The 22,226-nt window shown below is 33.0% G+C and overlaps 2 protein-coding genes across 6 annotated transcripts in view; one reads left to right on the top strand and one right to left on the bottom strand.

The window, feature by feature from the left end:
• The window catches only part of LOC148948466 (solute carrier family 40 member 1-like), a 126,922-nt gene that overhangs the window by 100,726 nt on the left and 3,970 nt on the right, over nt 1-22,226 (top strand). For all 5 annotated transcript variants that reach the window (XM_089093936.1, XM_089093938.1, XM_089093937.1 and 2 more), the window contains 5 exons: nt 4,600-4,851; nt 8,466-8,591; nt 12,195-12,346; nt 13,940-14,075; nt 18,651-18,849. In XM_089093936.1, the coding sequence (XP_088950062.1) occupies nt 4,600-4,851; nt 8,466-8,591; nt 12,195-12,346; nt 13,940-14,075; nt 18,651-18,849 (865 nt within the window). The remainder of the gene's footprint in view (nt 1-4,599; nt 4,852-8,465; nt 8,592-12,194; nt 12,347-13,939; nt 14,076-18,650; nt 18,850-22,226) is intronic.
• LOC148948464 (uncharacterized) overlaps nt 17,353-22,226 on the bottom strand; it is a 195,862-nt gene continuing 190,988 nt past the window's right edge. The window contains exon 3 of the mRNA XM_089093942.1: nt 17,353-18,050. Coding sequence (XP_088950068.1) covers nt 17,831-18,050 — 220 coding nt within the window. The 3' untranslated portion in view covers nt 17,353-17,830. The remainder of the gene's footprint in view (nt 18,051-22,226) is intronic.

Below are 22,226 nucleotides of genomic sequence, written 5' to 3'. Positions count from 1 at the left end.
TAGAGGGTTTTAAAGAGGGATGTTTTGAATTGATTGGGATAGAGGAGCTTGCATAGCTGTCTTGGTTTCAGGTGGCTTGGTGCTGCGGTGGCTTGTTAGTAGTAGTAGTAGTTGTAGTAGTAGTAGTAGTTTTTTGAAATTATAGTTTCTTCTTCTGTAATGACTAAAGAGCGAACGTGAATGGAAAAATTAATTTTGTCGTGCTAGCGCTTGCAAAACGCTAAAGTTGTTTTTCAAATAACTTACTTACTAGAAAAGAAAGGTTCTTCCTCATGCTGAGTTGAAAGAGAATCTGAAAAAGATGATTGTCTAGCATTTTTCTTGTATTAAGCACAATCGTTTTCCTAAAATGATTTTTAACTTAAAACTAGTGTGTCAGTTTTACTCTAACATTTTATTAAATTAAAAAAAAACAAGTTTTTTTTTAACTGAAAGTAAGGAGTGACATTTAAACTTAAAACGAACAGAAATTATTCCGTATATGAAACGGGCTGACCCCTCCTCAACACCTCGCTCTTTACGCTAAAGTCTTTTATTGCTTTAAAAAATAGAGTTGTGAGAAACAGTCAAACTTTAGCCTAAAGAGCGAGGCATTGAGGAAGGGAGAGCCCCTTTCATGTACGGAATAATTTCTGTTTGTTTTAAGTTTTAATGTCGCTCCTTACTTTCAGTTAAAAAAACTTGTTTTCTATTTAATTTCTGAACTTTTTTTTAATCAATGCAGGTTTTAATTTGGCTCACCGTACATGAATATTTAAAACGAAATTTGTATATTAATTTTACTTTTTTTTTCGGTTAAATGGCTTTCTTGAAAATTGTTTGATTTTATTTACGAACGTTTTTATTAGTAATAAATACACGTTGCTTACGAAATAACTTACGTAACGAATTTCTATATTCCTATGTATTTAATACATATATTAGGGGGTTCGCTCCCTATTCAGTATCTCGCTCTTTATGCTAAAGTTCGAATTTTTCGAAAGAGCGAGGTGTTGACCTGGGGTTGAAGCCCCTCATATACGTAATAATTTATGTTGGTTTTAAGTTTTAGTGTTGCTCCTTACTTTCAGTTGAAAAAAATGAGCATGGGAGGGCGTCTAGTTGCCCTCCAAATTTTTAGGTCACTTATAAAGGGCACTAGAACTTTTAGTTTCCGTTCGAATGAGTCCTCTCACGATATTCTAGGACCACTGGATCGATACGATCCCTTCTGAAAAAAAAAAAAAAAAAAAAAAAAAAAAAAAAAAAAAACACATATCCGTGATCTTTCTTCTAACAAAAATACAAAATTCCACATTTTTGCAGATAGGACCTTGAAACCTCTACAGTAGGGTTCTCTGATACATTTAATCTGATGGTGTGATTTAATCTTAATCAATAAGATTTTACGGTACTTTCGCATTATCAGGGCCTCTCTAAAAAGTTGGTTAATGCTAATGAAATAAATTAGGATGACTATATAATAGTTTAGAATCAAATTTGGGCTATATATTTGCACATTAGGGGGAATGGGGGGGGGGGGCAAAGCATAGCATCTATTAAATACGTAACCTAACCTAGGTACCTTCCCCCCCTCCAAAAAAAAACACCAAAGAACAACACTTTAAATATTTTCAAACCACGCTATACAATGTATTTCTCTACTGCGGTGTATTGAATCATCTTGTAAAAATGGGTTTTTCATTGCGTCTTTCCCGTTTGACTGTAACATCTCTTGTTGGACTACTTTAGAGGGGCCCTGATAATGCGAAAGTACCGATTTTACTACTCTTAGGGGGTTTCCTCTTTTTTTCGAAAATAAGGCAAATTTTTTCAGGCTCGTAACTTTTGATGGATTGGACTAAACTTGATGAAGCTTATATATTTAAAATCAGCATAAAAAATTCAATTTTTGGATGTATCTACTGGTATCAACATACCGTTTTTTAGAGTTTCGGTTACTGTTGAGCCGGGTCGCTCCTTACTTACATTTCGTTACCACAAACTGTTTGACAGGTTTGTGAAATAGCTGGGAACTTAATTGCTTGAAATTTAAAATTTAATTGCTCGATTGATTCAAATGAGAAAATTAAAAGTAAATCTAAATATTTGTTGTTTGCTAAAACCGTGGAGTTTCTTACGAATAATTTGTATCTTATTTGCTCAAGACACAAGTTTTTTTCCTCGACGATGGACCAAAAAGATCCTGGAAAAGAGAAATATCAAGCATTAGTCATATATTAAAGCACATTTGTTTTTCTTAAACGATTTTTAACTTATTTACTCAAAATTGAAATTTCTTCCTCTGAGTGGCTTAAAAGAGAAATAATGGGTTCATTCTAGGTCGAGCGTCCATAATTAATGATGATAAGAGGCGGGGCTTCGTGACATTTTTCCGTTTTTCATCATTAGTTATGCTCTGGCCGGGGAACGGCCCCATTTAGGCATGTATTTTGAAAATTCAAAACATCAGTAGTAGTTTACAAGGTCCTAGAAGACTAGGGGTGACTTACAATTAAATCAATTTAAGTAGCCCACCTGGGTATTTGTGTATTATAACATTTATAACGACCACACTGTTGGCCGTGATCTTTTGTAAAACCGGTTTCTCTATGTGCACTGGGAGATAATTAGCTTATGACATATATCAAAATATGATGAAGATATAATACTTTAGTAACACAATGATGGAAACCACAACAGAGAATTATGGAAAACAGGCCGCCCAGAATGCATTATATTAAATACATAACCTAATATATAATTCAATTGAAATGTATCTGCATAGTAGTCCATCTCACTCAGGTTAAGCTAATTATCTCCAAGTGCACACAGAGAAACCAATTTTACAACAGATCAAGAACAACAGTTTTGCCGCTATAATACACAAGTACCCCACCTGTTGATTTGCGTCTTCACTTGGTACCAAACTAACTAATGTAAAAAAAAAAAAAATACCAAATTAGGCTTACAATTTAGCCAACCTTCATTTCATTCCTTCTTTCCATTGTAGCCTAAGGTCTAGCAAAGAGCCCTCATTTAAAATGTTACAAATGCGTATCCACAAAAATTTGGTGTACTCCAATGGATGGAGGTCCTTTTAGTTCAGTCAAAATTTTAGTCTAAAGTTGGGAAATATCAAAGGATGTTGGTTGAGATACGCTAACAAAATTATTTTGAGTCAAGCTGTGTGGTTTGCAAGGCCGTTTCCAAGGAGAAGGGGCTACCGGGTCGACCCCCCCCCCCGGAATTTTCGTCCGACTCGTAAGATCGTAACAAAAAGCATATAAACGAATTTTATGCAGGTTTCTAAAGTTTTTCTTTAAATTATATATTAGGGGGTGGGGTGGGGGTAAATCATAGCATATATTAAATACGTAACATAACCTAGGTACCTGTTTTGCCCCTTCAACACCAAAAAACTAAAGTTTAAACATTTGTCACGGAGTGAGCAATACTTCACAAGGCAGCGGAAACCTATTTTTCTTTAGGATTTTATTAGATTCTAGATGCGGTTCTACGCGTGTTTTCTGGATTCTTAATAAGTACCGTGTTTTTTTTTCAAATAATTTGTTACTTACATACTCAGAACTGAAGTTTCATTCTCTGCGTTGACTTAAAGAGAAACTGAAAAGGAAGTTTTAAACATTTGCTAAAACCTTGATTTTTTTTCAAATAATTCATAACTTACTTACTTGAAACGGAAGATCCTTCCTTCATGTTGATTCAAAGTAGGACTTAAAAAAGGGAAATACCAAACATTATTTTTAAATATGTTGTTGCACTTGTATCTGACTAGTACCTTTCTCTTCTAGGAACCGTATAAAACTGAAGTGACGCAGGCATTACTCCTATACATATTCCTTTTTTTCAATATGACGTCATCCTTTCTTATGAGTATATCATGTAGAGAACGTGACTTCATGTTTTCTGTCAAATAGTGGTTGTAATTGATTTGTGATATCTTTCCCCGAATATGACGTCATAAAATATTATTGATGCATCGTACGGATAGTAGGCCTACGTGACTAAAAATGACTCCGCTATCTTGCTCTCATTTGAAACGGAAGTTTCTTTCTCAATATTTATACAGAATAAAAATTGAAAACACGGATATCAAATATTAGTTTTAATCTAAAATGGACTAGGTTTATCGAATAACCAAGGGCTTATTTGCTCGAAAGTCGTTCTTTATTCCATAATAACTCAAATCGGAAAAAAACAAATTTTTGTATTCTAAATCCAAACATAATCAGACTTTTTCCTAGCACCCGTATAATTATTACGTAGTGATTTTTGAATTAAACAAGTGATAAGGCAAGCTATTGGCTGACTAGACATTTCAAATGCCAAAGTAATAAATCAAGTAAGCTGGTTTAACCCATTCAGCATGGTGTGCCGATTGACAACCATTAATGCAAGTTGGTATACTTTTAGATACTCCGTTATACTTACAAGTATAAGCAACATATTTCAATATGTTTTGATATTGTTTTTTTCTTGCTTGAGTACTCGAAAACTGTTTTCCGGTTTCTTAGATACTACCTTTCTTATGTTTTTTATTTGTTAATATTTTTTCCATTGTATAACTCGTTTTATGATTTTTCTTATTTATTTTAGAGCTAAATTCGACTCTACGGAGCATCAATTTGGTTGTTTTAGCAGTTGCACCTATGTTTACTGGATTCATTATGAATTTTTCATCTTTGACAGCGGCTGCAGCAATCCAGGCTGGGTGGAATATATTTTCGTGTTTTGTTGAATGGACAATCTACAAGAATTTATTCAAATCGCACCCTGCTTTGGCAAGGAAAGGAGCTGAAAACTGTGTTGAGCCTTTTAATGAATCCTATGCAAAAAGAAGAAGTAAAAGTAATTTCTTTAAATAATTTAATTAATCAATCGAAAATTAATATATTAATCTAATTATTTAAAAATAATTAATCATAACGATTTGTAATTCATCAGGCACGTACACAAACGCTAGTTTGTGAAAAGAGATTCCATTGTTTGACAAAAGGCTAATTAATACAATTATGGGGTAAAGCACAAAAAAATCTCTCTCTTAGGGAGGCCGAATAAACCTTCCCCCTTGGGAGGGGGAACGCAACAGTAGAACTCGGAGAGGGGGGTACCACGCCCGTTACACTCCTAGTGTGAGCGTACCTCTTTTAAACTAGATGGTTATGTATGCAATAAAAATGAGAGCAATCAAAAACTTTTTGTTTTCTCCTTTAGCCACAATTTTGTGGTTTTAGTCGGGTTTTATGCTGAACTTATAAGATTATCGGAATTTTGATCGCCCATATTGAACTTCGTGTTGAAGCAGGCATGTGCACAATTTTTTTTTTTTGGGGGGGGGGGGTAATTGGCAACTTTTTCTGTGTAAAAGAATTAACTGAATAGAATTATAGAAAATGCGCGAAAAGCATAATATCGGGCAAGGGGTCTTGCCACGTTGTCTCTCTCGTGCATATGTACTACAGTTAAGTTGTGTAAACTATATGTATTCCTAATTGAATTGTCGAATTAAAAATCTGATCAAAATTTTGATCATCCACCGTTTGTGCATATCGATTTCTACATTAAGGATTTTGTAATAATTTGGTATTCTACCTCTACAAAAATTTTCATTAGAAAGTCTTCGTAATGCGCATTGATGTTGAACTTAGGTTAATATGCTTCAAGTCATTAAGATCGAAACTGATTATTGAGAATACCTTCAATTTGTAACGTAAATGGTTGATAAATAAAAGTTGATAAAAAATAAATGGTTGAATACCAAGCTGAATTATTGACAACATGAAAGTTTGAGGAAGTTTAAAAATCAAGTAATTAATGGCATCTTGTGGAATTGTAATTAACAGTGAAAGTGTACGTTAGTTGTTCATTCAAGTTTGAAGTTACTTAATTGTTCTAACTATCATAGATCAGTTTTTAGTGCTATTAATACGACCTTCCAAGCAAAATTTCTTGTAAAGCCAACGGCAACTAGCAACTGGCCAATGACTGTGTCTTGTTTTTGAGCAAAGAATTCGAACATTGAACAGAAATTAATTCTAAGTCTGATTTCATGTCTATGCTTATCTGCTGAACCGCTGTATATGATGGTATGGTCAGAGTCAAGCTTTTTTATTCCTGAGCCAGTCCACCACACTTCCGACAATGCTAGTAGGTCTAGGTGGTATTCTGTCATCGATTTTTGTACTTGCTCCGTTTTGGATGGTCGAGCCATCGTTCGTAAATTCCAAAAACCAAACTTCAGCTTATTATATGCTTTCATAAATCGTGTCCTTGTGCGTGCTGGTGCTGTCATCATTAAGGGGTTCAATCCGAGGCTCAAATTTGATGTTTCAGTTGCTATTTCAGTTTCCCCTAAAGAATGTCCTCAAGGTCCTGGGTGTGGATTGCAGGCCCACAGCCCAACTTTCCTCCTTTTCTAGGCTTGGGACTGGCTGCGTGATACCTAAGGCACTTTGGAAGTATATATATATATATATATATATATATATATATATATATATATATATATATATATATATATATATATATATATATATATATATATATATATATATATATATATATATATATATATATATATATATATATATATATATATATATATATATATATATATATATATATATATATATATATATATATATATATATATGAAGAGGTCTAGAAAAGGTCTCGTCTCTGGGACGTAATAAGCTGTCTGTATCCCATATGTTGATGATTATATACCTTGGTTTACTAATTATAAGAGATTTAAGAACCATCCGCTCTTTTCTTGTAGATAATATTCGTAATCACCTGGCTGTTGCGTATAGTAGATTAGTCGAATCTAAAATCCAGTTCAACCGTTTAATTCTGGCTCGACTTTATAACGCAGTATCCCTTCCCCATTTCCTGCATATAAGCCCGTTTTGGAGAATTTTTCCCCAGCCAGAGAAAAGAAAGTTCAGATTCACGTTTTTTAAGTATGCGAAGTTCTTGTTGCGGCTCCCGCCGTGGACAAGAAATTCGCGCCTTGTTAAAAATTTTAAAATTGTGGACCCAACGGCCGCTATAATTGAACAAATTAAACGGTACAACGAGAAAGTCTCTTCCCACCCTTGGTACCGTTTGCTGAGACAGTAAATCCCCGTCCATTTAATTTTATTTGCATAACTCATATTTAGTCGTTTTACCGTCTCGTATCATATTTTGACTAGTTGATTGAGTCCGTCGATTATGAATTGATGTTATAAAGCATTTTGCCGTAGGATAGGTTAGTTTAGTTGAATTTAAGTTATCATTCATATTGCTTATGTCTCTTCAGTACTTGGGAGTTTAAAAAGTAAAATTTCTGAAATGTAAAATTTCCTGTAGTGCAGTGTAAAATTGAGTTTTTGTTTCTCGTCTGTAATTTGTTCGATTATGTGTAATGTGTTGTAATTTATTTTTTGTGTGTGTTTTTTCTTTTTTAGTGATACTCCGTCTTTTGTACCTTTTTTTTGACGGGTAATAAATAAATAAATAAATATATATATATATATATATATATATATATATATATATATATATATATATATATATATATATATATATATATATATATATATATATATATATAGATAATTTCTTAAACCACATTGGCCTGACATCACATAAAGAAAGAAAAACGAGCAAAAATGGGGTTTTTATAGGCCCATTTTTGCTCGTTTCTTTCTTTATACATATATATGTGTATATATATATATATATATATATATATATATATATATATATATATATATATATATATATATATATATATTAGTGTTTACAGTCATTTTCATGTGGTTATACTCCACACTTTATTATTGCATATGTTTGGAAAAAAAATAAACTGCTAGCACTACTACAACTAATGCCAGTTTGAACATTAAGAATCTTTTTTTAGAAGACTATGGAGATGATTTCTAAAGCGATAAAGAAATGTTACTTGTAAAATTAAGTTGTAGATCGTTTTTTAATTTCTTTGTTTAGGTAGGGTGCCGTCAGAAATTTTCCTGCGGGAGAGTGGCCATCCAGAAAAAAACCTTTTCAGAGCTGGGCAAAGGCTTCAAAAGTTCTTTTTTGAAAAATTAACCTTTTCCCTATCCATTTTTTTATTTCCCTTTTATCTATATATTTAGAGTGGGATGAGAGTCTGACACTGACAGCCTTCATCCGTTGACGTTCTTGCCATATTAGCACTTGGATAATGTATGGAATCGAGTATTACTTCTCGTTTCCCATTTTTCATTGCTAGAATAGTCTTCACTTTCATACCTCGCATTAAGTTGTTACGTCTTTCGTCCTAAGTTTCCATTTAATTGTATAGAAATAGTCTATACAAATATTTACAGTTAGTAGTATCATTATTACGTTATTTCCTGCGTTGTTACTTTATATCTGTGGAGTGCTTCTTGTTTTATTATTCTTCATGTATTGACATATTTTATCGTGTGTTCCAGGTCAAAACACCGTTGGCAAGTTTTTTCGTGACTGGGTCTCTTATTTCAGACATCCTGTCAGGTATGCTGGTATTGCGTTGGCATGTCTTTATATGACTGTTCTTGGTTTTGATTCTATCACAACAGGTAACTAATCAGGATTCCCACCAATGCTGCATTTGATTCTATGAAACCATAGAATTTTTTTTTAATATGTAGATTTCCTACCATTTTCAATTAGAAACAACTAGAAAATATTTGAAAATTGGCTTAGCTGACAGGAAAGTGACTTCTTGTTAAAGGATGGAAGGGATTTCCATTGTCTAATTATTTAGACTATGGATTATTACTATGGACATTGCTATGTTATTAATATTATTATTACTATGGACGACTATGGACATAGTCGATTATTTAAAATAATCAGCATAATTTGAGAGGGTGGCTGTGTTATATTTTGCTCATGCGGAGTGTTAGGTCCCTTGTTGAAATATAGACTTTCCTGTATTTAAATATATCTTACCTGTAATTTTGCTTATGAACTAGTCTACAGGGAGGATCCGATTTTGTTTATTTTGCCCAAAAAATTATTTTTAGCTTTTTCGTTTGCTGCATAAAACAAGCAAAAATAGAGCAAAAATATAGATTTTACTTGTGTGGTACACAATCAAACAGTTCGTTGTAACGAACTGTGAGTAAGGAGCGACCCGGCTCAATAGTAACCGAAACTCTAAAAAACGGAATTTTGATACCAATACATACATAAAAAGAATTGGAGTTTTATGCTGATTTCAAATATATAAGTTTCATCATAAAATATAATTCATCTTCAAATATGTAAGTTTTCATCAAGTTTTCATCAGTTTAGTCTTACCCATCAAAATTTACGAGCCTGAGAATATTTGCTATTTTCGAGAAAAGGAGGAAACACCCCCTAAAAGTCATAGAATCAAAATGAAAATTAACCATCAGATTCAGCGTATCAGGGAACCCTACTGTAGAAGTTTCAAGGTCCTATCTGCAAAAATGTGGAATTTTGTAGTTTTTATCAGGAGAAAGATCACGGATGCATGTTGTTTATATATATATATATATATATGTATATAAAAAAAAAAAAAACAAAAAAAAAAAAAAAAAAAAAAAAAAAAAAAAAAAAAAAAAATATATATATATATATATATATATATATATATATATATATATATATATATATATATATATATATATATATATATATATATATATATATATATATATATATATATATATATATATATATATATATATATATATATATATATATATATATATATATATATATATATATATATATATATATATATATATATATATATATATATATATATATATATATATATATATATATATATATATAAATAAAAAGTAAAATAAGAGGGCTCAGTTAAAAGTTCTATTGCTCTTTTTATGTGACCAAAAAAATTTGAGGGCAACTAGGCCTCCACCCACGCTCTTTTTTTCCAAAGTCAACCGATCGAAATTTTGGGATAACCATTTTGTTCAGCATAGTCGAAAAATCTAATAACTATGCGAGGTTGACTTAATCCCCACAGTCCCCGGGGGAAGGGCTAAAAACTGTTAACTTTGCCCATTGTTTACATATAGTATTGGTCATCGGGAAGTATACAGACGTTTTTTTTTTGGGGGGGGGAGGATATTTCTATGGAGGAATTTTCCATGAGGGAATGGAATTTTCCATAATGGGGGGGGGGTGGATTTCTCAGCGTTATTTAAAAGCATTAAATTAAAAAAAACAAGCTTTTTCAACTGAAAGTAAGGAGCAACATTAAAACTTAAAACGAACAGAAAATATTACGTACGTATATGAGGGGGTTGCCTTTCCTCGATAGCTCGCTCTTACGATAAAGTTTTTTTTTAACTTTTAAAAGAGGTTATTATTCTAATTAAACAGCATTTGTGATTCAAGGGTCATTTTAAATAACTGAAACAAAAATCAAACCTAGGTTATTATTAGTTAAAATAAAGTAATATTAATATGCAAATTTCGTTTTAATTATTCATGTATTGAGAGCAATCTTAAAAAGCTGCATTAATTAAAAAACGCTCATAATTAAATAAAAAAAAACAAGTTTTTTTAACTGAAAGGAAGGAGCGACATTAAAACGTAAAACGAACAGAAAATTTTCCGTATATGAAAGGGGTTATCCCCTCCTCAACGCCCCGCTCTTTACGCTAAAGTTTTTTATTGTTTTAAAAATTAGAGTTGTGAGAAAGAGTCAAAATCCAACCAAGCGAAGCACCGTAATGAGATTGATAGTAAAACAGAATTTGGAGGAGGTGGGAATCTGGTGGGAAAGTTTGTGCCTTAGACCAATAATTATCAAATTATTCTTGTACCCCTAATGTTGCGAACTCGCTGGTGATCCTTCATGCAGAGCTAGTACAGTTGTGTTTGAGTCACTGTCTGTAGAATTTAAAGATGGTAGTTGCCATTTGGGATCAGCTCCTCTGGCTGAACTCAATAATGTTCATTAAGTCAGGTGAGTAGTGTACGAAAGAAAGTCTTGTTTTGCAATACAGTAGAAGACATATTGCTGTGTAGGTCTATTGGCACTTCGAATATTTCAAATGATGACCCTTTAAAATGAAAAATTTTCTGTTCCCTTTTCTTTTCTTGAAAGCTAATGGAATTGACCGAGCTTGTCATTTCTTTTTGTAATTATTTTAAGCCAGACTGCTATCCCAAAAGAAAAAACAAAAAACATTCCTAATTTGAGGGTAAATGCTCTCTGACCAACGAAAGTCAAACGTAGCCAACAAGAGATTTTATAACCTAATTTTCTGCGTAAAAAAAGTTTTAAATGTGCCTCAAGTGGCTCAAAGTGTATGAGAGATGTGACTAATTGCTTAAATTGTCAGTCGGTTTCCTCTATTGAGCTATTGTTTAACAAATAAGACTTTCTGACTTCAATTGCAACATTTTAGCTGCGTTCTAGTTGCATGTTTATGTAAGGAGTTAAGAGGTTTGAGAGAAGAAATTTTTCCGGGGTGGTTCGAAAGGGGGAATGGGTGGGTAATATATTGAGAGATAGAAATTTTATGGGGATAAAGGATTTGGGAAGGTTTATTGGACTGGGCATGAAGCATAGAGATGATTTTTTTAGATTTATTTTTTACTTTATTTTTGTTTTGATTATAATGAGGATGTTTTCATTTACTATTTGTGAAGTGTATTGTGTATTAACCTTGGCTCAGTAGGGCTTTTAGTGTTAATAAATCATAACATATCATATCATATCATACAATATGTGTAGATGTTTGAAGGTCAAGGTATTTAGCAATAAATAAAAAAAAAATCAGTTAAGAAAAAATGTTTTTACGCTTGTGAATAGACAGCAAAAGTATAAATACAAAGCTTTCAAAATTCACGGTTAAAAAGATTATCAAGTTTATTGTTGCTGTAGCATCCAAAAGATATAAAGACATTCCCAAAGCGTTTAAACGAGTGAAATTATATTAAAACGTCCGACGCGTCCTTCTGACTGAGTTGTAAGGGGTATATATAATATATATATATATATATATATATATATATATATATATATATATATATTAAGTTTTCACTTAGCCAGATCAAACAGTCAAATTATACAACCTTTATTTGTAGAAGCAACGTAACTTAGTTTCATTTCAAATTGATGTCTTCTTATGTAAGTGAATATGTATATATATATATATTTCTATAACCAGGGTATGCTACGTCCCAAGGTGTACCGGAGTGGATTCTTGGAATACTTGCTGGTGCTGGTGCAGTCACAGGCTTGCTAGGCAGCACATCCTTTCCGAAGTGGAAAATTTGGCTCGGTTTGGATAAAACAGGACTCTTAGGATTCTTCTCACAGGCAATTTAATTAATTTAAATCATTTTGTTTCTCTCTTTTGCTTTATGTATTCTCTGTGTAATAATTTCCCTCTTCTCTGTTCTTTTTTTTACTTCTGTCCGACTTGAATGCTATGTCTTGCAATAAAGCAAAAGTTCTATTGTTCTTCTACTATTAAATGCAACTGGTCCTCAGTATCAGATTTGACCCTAACTGTTGTTTTGATCATCCAACTTTAAGTTATGATTAACTTTGAGTGCTTACTTGGTGCATTGTCATCTGCCGACCTATCGCTGTGCTTTTTGATTGCCTTTTTTCTATTCTAGAATTAAGTCTTTCGAAAAGCTAGTCTGACTAAGTCACTCTTTTGCTTTCTCTTATTTTTTAGCGTCAATGGACTTGTTCGAGTCTTAGCTTTATACGGTCGTAGAGATTATTATATGTCTTAGGGAAGAGGGATATATACCTCTTCCCTCAGTAAAAGGGAATGAAAATGTAGATGCCACCTCTCAATGTATATTGAGAACTCGCCTAAAACTCCCTCTCCCAATCTAACTGGACTAGAGGATAACCAAAAGTGGGCCTTGAAAATGTAACTCATTTTTATTGATCAGAGTGTCAAACAAAAACGAACTTGGACTTGATTGCTTAACTAACTTACTTGAGCTCGAACTTGGACTAGGGCTTGGACTAGCTATAAAACATATAAACACACTAAAAGTAAAGTGACATCTCTCTCTAAGGGCATTTATCAGTGACCGTCTAAAACACAATTTGACAGTATCCAGAAAGTAAAATCAATGGAAAAATAAATAAGCTAGTATGATGACTCACACAGAAATATTACAGCAAGAAGCCAATACGTTCTCTTCGTCATATTTAAACTTGAAAAATTAGCACATTTAAAGCGTAGATGAAATTAGTTTACATTTAGGAGAAAGAGGACATTTGTCTGATAATTAGGGCCGCAGGCCCAACAAGAATGCTCTCTGAGTTAAGACCAAAAATTGCTAACGAATACTAAGTAATTTTATTTTGGCTAATTACACCCCATACTCAAACTGCTGTTAAATTTACACACCATGCCCCCCCCCCACAACTTAAGCTGCTATTAAGTTCTTCAAATTTATTGAAGTCCCTGCACCTCTTTAAACTGCATCGCTGAACTGAATTCTTGGCATAAATTTGCAAAATTTATTATTGGTAAAGGCTGACATTTTGATAGGCCCTGGAATTTTTTTCTCATTCATAAGTCTAAATATTTGAGTTCATGCAAAAAAAGGAAAATCATTAGTGCTGTAATTACCTTGTACTTGCTCCTCTAAATCTAATATCATCATTTGTCTAGCCTTCTCTGCCTTAAAAACTTTTTTACCTTTGTGCATTTTTGTTTTCTGGTTTCAAATCCCTCATTTTTACTAAATGATAATACTCTTCTTTAAATTTATTTCATCCTTTCTTATATTAACATAATTTAAATTTACATTATTCGTTTGGGAATTGATTTTGTATGAAATGGGCCTCATTTCTGTTGAATTGTGACAAGTATCTCTTCTTACTTTAGTGTCATAGAAATTAGCGTTGGTTTTAGATAACCCTAATTTTGTTTTTTAGGTTATATGTTTGTCGTTATGTGTATTTTCGGTTTGGCTTCCTGGTAGCCCGTTCAATATCCCAGATTTTGTTGAACAAAAGAGAAGTTACTATTCAGTTGGTTTCCTTATGGGAGGCATCTTTCTCTCAAGATTCGGTAATTAATCTCTTCCAATTTTATTCAAAAATTTCTATGCATATATGTAATCCTTTGTATTATAAGTGCTGTTTCACAAACTAAATTTGAATTGAATTGAATTTATAGAAAAAAAACGAGAAATATATAAGTGCTTAACAAGTTCCACAGTGTTTTACGTACAACAACAACAAAAACAACAAACGCTTCAACTTAGCCTCCCCCCGTAAGGCTCTATGGCTAGGAAAAAAAAAACAGGGGAGAAAAAAAAATTAAACAAATACATTCATTAAATATTTTTACAATAATACACTCACGTCACCAACGTAAAAAAAAGGTAAAAAAAAAAAAAAATCCAAGCTAGGTAGTGGAGTAGTACATAATTCCACCTACACAAATAAACAGCAGATCCAATCCGGAGACATCACCTCCACGGAAAACCGGGGAAAACTTTATTATTAACAAGAAATTCTCTAACATACTTTTGGAAGATAATAAACGAGTGGCTGCTCCGTGCATGGTTCCATACCATGTTACAAGCTATCAGAGGGTTGAAGTGAGACCCTGTTGACGGAGTATGAGGTATATGTAAGTTATTGAAAGTGTGGAAATAATAAGTTGATTACATAGCAATAAAAGATATATTACTACATAGGGCAGTGGGAAGCTGGCCGTGTAGACAGGCTTATCCTTGTGAGGGGGTCTGATACTGCACATGAGCCTTTTCTAATTCTATCGCTATGGACATAAAATGACCATCTTATCTGCAGCTAGAATCTAGCTGTCCAGAATCTTGTTGCTGAACAACGTCTTAGCTGGTGAAAAACTAACCAAAAAACTAAAACGTGGTTGTGCCATTTTGTTACTTTAAGTTTTCTGTCCGTTTTTATTTTTTCTTAAGCTATTGTGCTCTTATTATTACTGTCTTTTGGTGTTATTTCTCTTTTTTTTCTTTTTCTCCTTCGTATTATGTTATTCTACACTTGCTGCATTCGACGGGATTTTGTATATAATTTATTTATTATTATTGTTCCATTCAAATACCTTTTCCGTTTTACACTTATTTTAATTTTATGAGCTAAACCAGAATAATCACTTGACCTAATAATGAAGCATACCCAACGTTCTATCAAATTGTCCCTTAACTCTAGTAAATAAGCCGTAGAATTTTCTCAGTTTTTCCTTCAGAGTATTTATTATAAGTATCCTTATGAATAAATCCTCCAAATGGAAGACCAAAATAGTTAAGTGAAGCTAAGGCAGAGATTTTGAGGGGGCCAACTTGAATTATTATATTTAGAGGTTGCTTGGAATTCAGTTTTTGAGGTTGTTTAATTTGTTTGGAGGTTGTTTGGAATTTAGTTTTTGTGGTTGTTTATTATATTTGGAGGTTGTTTGGAACCGAAAACGTGGAATTCAGTTTTTGAGTGCGCAACTGAAAGTGAGTCACTGTATAAGGAATTATGAAATGATCGTAAGAATATAGAGAACCCAGGGGAGACGTGTCCTATTTATTTTACTGATAATACATTTTATGGATTACTGGTATTCAGCGGAAATCAATACAAATGATAATTTAACTTCTTTTTTCCAGCTAAAATAACTGTCTTACTAAAATGCCTGATGCTAAGCTGTTGTTCAAAACCTTTAAAAGTCGTTACTAAAGATACATTTTATACTTTACTTTAATTGACTAAGTTCATTTGACTTAAGTTTATATTTAACTTAAGTCTATTTGACTTAAGTCTGACTTAAGTCTTAAGTCTTAAGACTTAAGTCTGACTTAAGTTATATTCATTTGACTTAAGTCTATCCATCTTTTATTGGTTAGACCCAATACAGACAATGTAATAATGTGATTCACACAAAGATTAATATGGATCTTTTTGGCTTAAATCTTGCATGTTTTTTATAAGCGCTATCCAAAATTTATTATTAATTTATATTCGAAATTAAAGCTTTCAGTATTTGCTATTTGTTTTCGAATTTCATTTCTTTGGTTTTTGGAAACCTTTTAATAATAATTTATTTTTAACCCACTTTTATAAGAAAATACGTGAACTAAAATCAGCCAAACGAAGGGAAATATAAAGAAAGGCGAGGCTTAAGTATATCGTTCTAACTAAACATGCAAAAAAAAAAACAGAGTAAATAACACTAAAATACAAAGAAACACAAAACAGCTTCAACATATTTCTTTGACAAAATTTTGGAGTAAATAACGCTAAAATGGCAAATGAGATGCAAAGATACACGAAACAGCCTAAGCATATACCTCTGACAAAACACACAAAACGGCTGAAGCAAATATCTCTGACAAAACACACAAGGCAACCGAAATAAATAGCAATAAGAAGGAAAATGAAATGCAAGAAACACAAAACAGCTTAAACATGCATGTCTGACAAAACACACACACAAAAAATACCAGACTATATAACACTAAAAAGACAAATCAAATACAAAGAAATACACAACGGCTTAAAAATATATCTGACAAAGCACACATAAAAAACAGAACAAATAACACTAAAGAGACAAACGAAATGTAAAGATACACAAATAACTTAAAAATATTAAGCATTTGAGGAGAACAACAATGTAACAGGGTGAATTAGACCTAGTCGTAGGTATGATTTCTCCCTCAGCTTTGAATTTAAATTTTCTTATTAAATAGATATATTCGTTGCGCCAAACTTTGGAATTATGTTACTGTTTTTATACCAATGAGGTAGGAACAATAAGTATTTACAATACAATATTTACATCCAAAATTGCTTAGACTTTCAGGAATGAATATCAGTATATATCAAACTGTCAATCTACATTTCATGAATTTTCTTTATAATCATGATTATTACAGGGATTTTCTTTTTTTTTATTTTTGTTTATGCTATGACAAATGAAAAAAGCAGTTAAAAATTAAAATAGTTTTCAGTAAAGCGCAAATTACTTTCTTGTCTTTATAAGGCATAGGGGGCGTTAGCCGTATTCCCGTTCGCGGTAATTTCTGTTCGTTCTGAATTTGACTTCATTATTATTGTTTAATTTATCTTTTTGATAGTTCATTATGTTTTTTTTTTACGCTTAAATTACTATTTGACTTTATTTCTACTTTTCTTAGGCTTAATGTTGCTCTTTACTTTTCTTTGAAAAGCATGAGAAGAAGGGGCTAATACTGTACTCCATATTGTCCGTAAAATAAGGAAAATGGATTAAAGTTTGTTATTAATGGTGTTCTCAACAAAAATAATAACAATTAATTAAGTGCCATTTGTGATTATTGGCTTACGCACAAATCGTCAACAAGTTTCAAATCAATACTCAATACTGGAAGAGATACTTCTTAAGGAAGAAGCATCTTAATTGAATTGAACAGATAATTGGCTCATTCTATTCACTTAAATTTGTTGCGGTTCACACAAACATACATAGGACATTAACTACAAAATCTGACTAAGTCGTTCGGACACCTTTTCTGGTTGATGACCTGATGATTAGAATTTCGAGACTCTGGAACTGGCCCATGGAACTGGTATCACAAGGCCTCAATCTGGATATATTTGCAAGGTATTACTAGTAATCCCATTTGTCTACGCCGTGGTGTTAAAGAAGGTTCTGTCCTAAGTCCTACACTATTTACTAACGATATCTGAGTACTCATTCGACCAATTCCACCCTACTTAATTGATCCATCTATCGAGGCAAGTCACTTTTCATACGCTGACCACATGCATCTATTAGATCGTAATCTAGGGACATTCAAAACCCTCCTTTCAGAACCGGTTTTCCTGTTTTTGGAACGGTGACCTCATTGATAAAATCCAAGTTGGTACAGCTATAATATCATCTTCTGGTTCATTTGGGTGACTAGGTCTTCCATTTGAAACACCAGTTAGAGCTTCAAGTAAAGGTTCAAAAATGAATAAAAAATGATTGAACTGGATAAAGTACTTGTGGCATATCGGGAATTCCAAGTGGAAGCCGCCATGTATTCTATAAAAGAAATAAGAGAAAATATAGTAATCAGTTTTATTTATTTGATACTAAGTAGAACACTTTGCACCTTGACTTTCAATCTAAATGGTCAATGCCCATTTGTGAATTAGAATGCCCCCGCTCCGCTTTTCTTAACTTTATTGATAATGGTATTTAGAGTTTAGAGTACATATTCTAAATAAAGGCAGATAGTGACGAGAAAATTCATTTTTGGTGAGAAAAATACTGGTTTTGAAAATCATATGCACAAAGCTTAGCACCGATCATATTAATTAACAATTTAGGCTGTGTCCATAATAATGACGTTTAGGGAAAGGGTTTTTCTTGAATATAGTTGATTCACGTTTCTTTTCTTCTTCTACTTCTTCTACATAAAGTTGTCAATATTTTGGTTTAGATTTGGATGGTGGGGTAAGCATTATGTAATAATTTATTATGTACCCTGAACAGACGATTTTCTTTACATTACGTAAATGGTCTTGTATAGTAAAGGCTATTGTCTCTCGGTAATAATTGCAACTTGAGGACAAAAGAACGCCAGAAATATCAATAAACGAAAGAGTCATAGTATGACTCAAGAAAGAAGTTTACTTCTAGGTTTGTGGATAGCTGACTTGACTATTAATCAGATTCTTCAAGAAGAAGTGAAGGAACTGGAACGTGGTAAAATCAATGGTGTTCAGCAGTCTTTCAATCAACTTATGGACATGATGAAATTTATTCTTGTTATCCTGTTGCCATATAGTGACACTTTTGGCTATCTAATCATCATATCCTTTGCTTTCATTTGTTTGGGGTAAGAACCTTAGATAGTTTATTAAAAATTTTCTAGATCACAGCGTAAACGATCTAAGAACTAATATGTTACGTTCACAAAACTAGTGATAAAACGAAAGTGATGAAACAGACATGGTAACTTACACACGAGCTTGTACGTGATAAAGCATATCCAGTGAAAGCAAAAAGAAGCTCACCATTGTTAGGCCTATAGAAGAGGTCTTACTGGCTGCACAGGGTGCCGGAGAGCGCTACCAGAGGATGGTGTATTGAGCTCTCTATTCTTCTTGCCATATGAAAATGACTTCCATATCTCAACTGGTAGCTGTTAAAGTATATTGAGAACCTGTACATTTAGAGTGGCTGCGGAACTATGGGTTATTCAAAGGAGTTAAACATCATAGACTGTTAAACAGCATAGACTGTCAAAAGTCTGTCCCCTACTCCTTTGATTAAATAAAAAAACAAATTTTTTGAATGAAAGTAAGGAGCAACATTAAAACTTAAAACGAACAGAAATTATTATGTATATGAAGGGGGTTACTCCTTCCTCAACACCTCGCTCTTTACGCTAAAGTTTTTTTTAGTACTTTTAAAAGACCTTCTTATTGTTCTAATTAAACGACCCCTATGTTTCAGGAGTCGTTCTTAAAGAATGGAGACAAAATTCAAACTTTAGGGTAAAGAGTGAGATGTTGAGGAGGGGGCAACCCCTTTCATATACTTAATAATTTCTGTTCGTTTTAAGATTTAATGTGTCTCCTTACTTTCAGTTGAAAAATCTTGTTTTTTTTATATTCAATTTCTGATTGTTTTCTAAACAATGTCATGAAATATGGCTGCGCCTCCACGGAGAAAAACCCTTCCCCACGGAATTATCCTCTAGACAATTCAATCCCGGTGAAGATTTACCCCGGACAAATATCCTTAAAATCTTCACGCGTAAAATTGAGACGGAAAAGAGAAAGCCAGACATAAAAACAATTTTTTTAGGAATTATGGCGAATTCCTGCACTCTAAAATTTCCCCTGAAAAGTTTACCCTCTGGAAACTTCCCTCCCCATGGAAAATTCTCCCTTGGAACCCCCCCCCTCAGCGGAAAATTCGCCCCCCCCACCCCAAAGTGTATGCATACTTTCCAATAACAAATACTATCGTAAACATTGGGTGAATTTTATAACTTAAGCACCATTCCCCTGGAACTCTGGGGAGGGGGGGTCATGTTATATCCAAAGACATAGTTGTTTTGTCTTTCAACTATGATGAACAAAATGGCTATTTCAAAATTTTGATTGGACGATTTTCGGTAAAAAAAAGGGGCGGGGGTTGGGGCCTAGTTGCACTCGATTTTTTTTTGGTCACTTAAAAAGGGCATATAACTTTTAATTCCCGTTCGAATGAGTCCTCTCCCAATATTCTAGGCCCACTGGGTCGATACGATCATCCAAAACAACAAATAAATAAACACGCATCCGGGATCTTTGTTATGGCAAAAAATAGAAAATTTCATATTTTTGCAGATAAGAGGTAGGAACCTCTGCAACAAGGTTATCTGATATGCTGAATCGGATGGTGTGATATTCATTAATAGTCTTCGACTTTTAAGGGGTGTTTCTCCCCTTTTTCGAAAATTTTCAAATTTTCCCAGGCTCGTAGCCTTTGATGGGTAATACTAAACTTAATTAAACTTATTTATTTGGAATCAGCATAATAAGCCGGTTCTTTTGATATGTCTATTGATGTTCTGTTTTTAGAGTTTCGATTACTATTGAGCCGCGTCGCTCCTTACATACTCGAAACTGTTTGATTATGCTACTTTTATGAAGTTTAGATAGTTCTAAGCTAATTTAGAAAGCTTATAATGAATAACTCTTTACTGTTTCTCGGAGAAGGCAATTTTATATTTTGGATATTGCGGACATAGTTTAGTAATTATCTATCTTTTTTGTTATTCGCAAATCTTAAGTATAACTTTATTGGCTTGTTTTAATGTTAAATTTAACAATAGTTATATCGGCGGTATTTCTTCAGTTGTCTGCTTTAAGTTCATTATACTGATACTCGTGACTATTTAATAATTGCGATTTTTCAGCTCTTAGTCCCCCTCCCCTTCCAGCTATTAAAATTTCAAATAAAGTTTTGCTCATGGATTTTAGTGTTATTTTTAATTTCAGCCAAGCTTTTTATTTCTCGAAGAAAACACAGGAAAATTTGGTGAGAAAAAATATATAAAATTTACTTTCTTATGCCAATCAATTTTTTAGCTATCTTTCCACCTTGATCCCACCGATTTAAATTCTCCCTACCTCCCTGGGCACACATGTATCAGAAATCAAATGAAGCTAGAGCTATCAGCACTCTGTTATAGGCCAAATTCTTCTACTATTTGGCTGTGATTAAGCGCCTTTGAGTCTCAAAGGTTAGTCTGATTAAACCGATGGCATATTTTTTTTTCATGCTCTCCCTGTTTGGAAGTTCTGTAGCTCAAAATTCAGCGATACTACAATGTGCCATGGGCTTTCAGTCACAGGGTGAGGAACTTCAGTCTTCGTCAACAAAATTGACAATATTCCAAAAATTATAAATCTTTTCTGGCTAGCTTCACTCAAGTGATCAACTTGACCTACCTAGGTAGTATTATTAGTAACGAAAGTGATTGGTGTGAAAATGTTAACAGTAGGATAGCCAAGATTGTCTGCCCTAGGATGAATAGATGACAAGTGAAATAACATCATTTTTATGCAATTCTGAGAAAGGCTTATGCCCACTTTCCCTCTCACTCACACTATCTCTCTTCTTTTTTTCTTTTGTCTAATTGACAATGGCTCTCAACTTTTTCATTACAGTCCACCAACTTGATTTTAATCCAAATATTGATTTTAATACAGTTTCAATATTGCCCAAAATTTTTGCCTTTATACCCTTAGCTTTAGTAGCAGTAATAGTAGCATCGGTAGTAATAGTAGTGGCAGTAAATCCAGTAGCAGTAGAGTTAATAGTATTAGCCTTAGGTTTAGTAGCAGTAGTAGTAGAAGCAGTAGCATTAGGATGTAAATATTGTCTTTTGGTTAGTTCAACATCCCCCACAACAAGCCCTATAAGTCTCAACCTCACACAAAAACTGTTACACAACATAAAGATATTGTTGATATGCCCCTTTGACAACCTGCACACAGACGTCATGTTGTGATTCAGTTCCCCCCCCCCCCGCTAAAAATTCCTTTGAAAATTTCACCCTCATACCTTTAGTCGTATTTGTACTAGAAGTCACAGTAGGAGTATTATTATTAGTTGTAGTAGTAGTCGTATTAATAGTAATAGTACTAGTACTAGTAGCAACAGTAGTATTAAAATATTGCCTTTTGGTTATTTGAAAATCCCTCTCCTCAAGTCCTG

Source organism: Artemia sp. Qi Xiang Cuo, chromosome 9 (assembly GCF_049724085.1).
Source record: "Artemia sp. Qi Xiang Cuo chromosome 9, ASM4972408v1, whole genome shotgun sequence".
Taxonomy (NCBI): Eukaryota; Metazoa; Arthropoda; class Branchiopoda; order Anostraca; family Artemiidae; genus Artemia; species Artemia sp. Qi Xiang Cuo.
The sequence above is the reverse complement of the archived record's forward strand: the minus strand, read 5'-3'. Positions and strand labels throughout refer to the sequence as shown.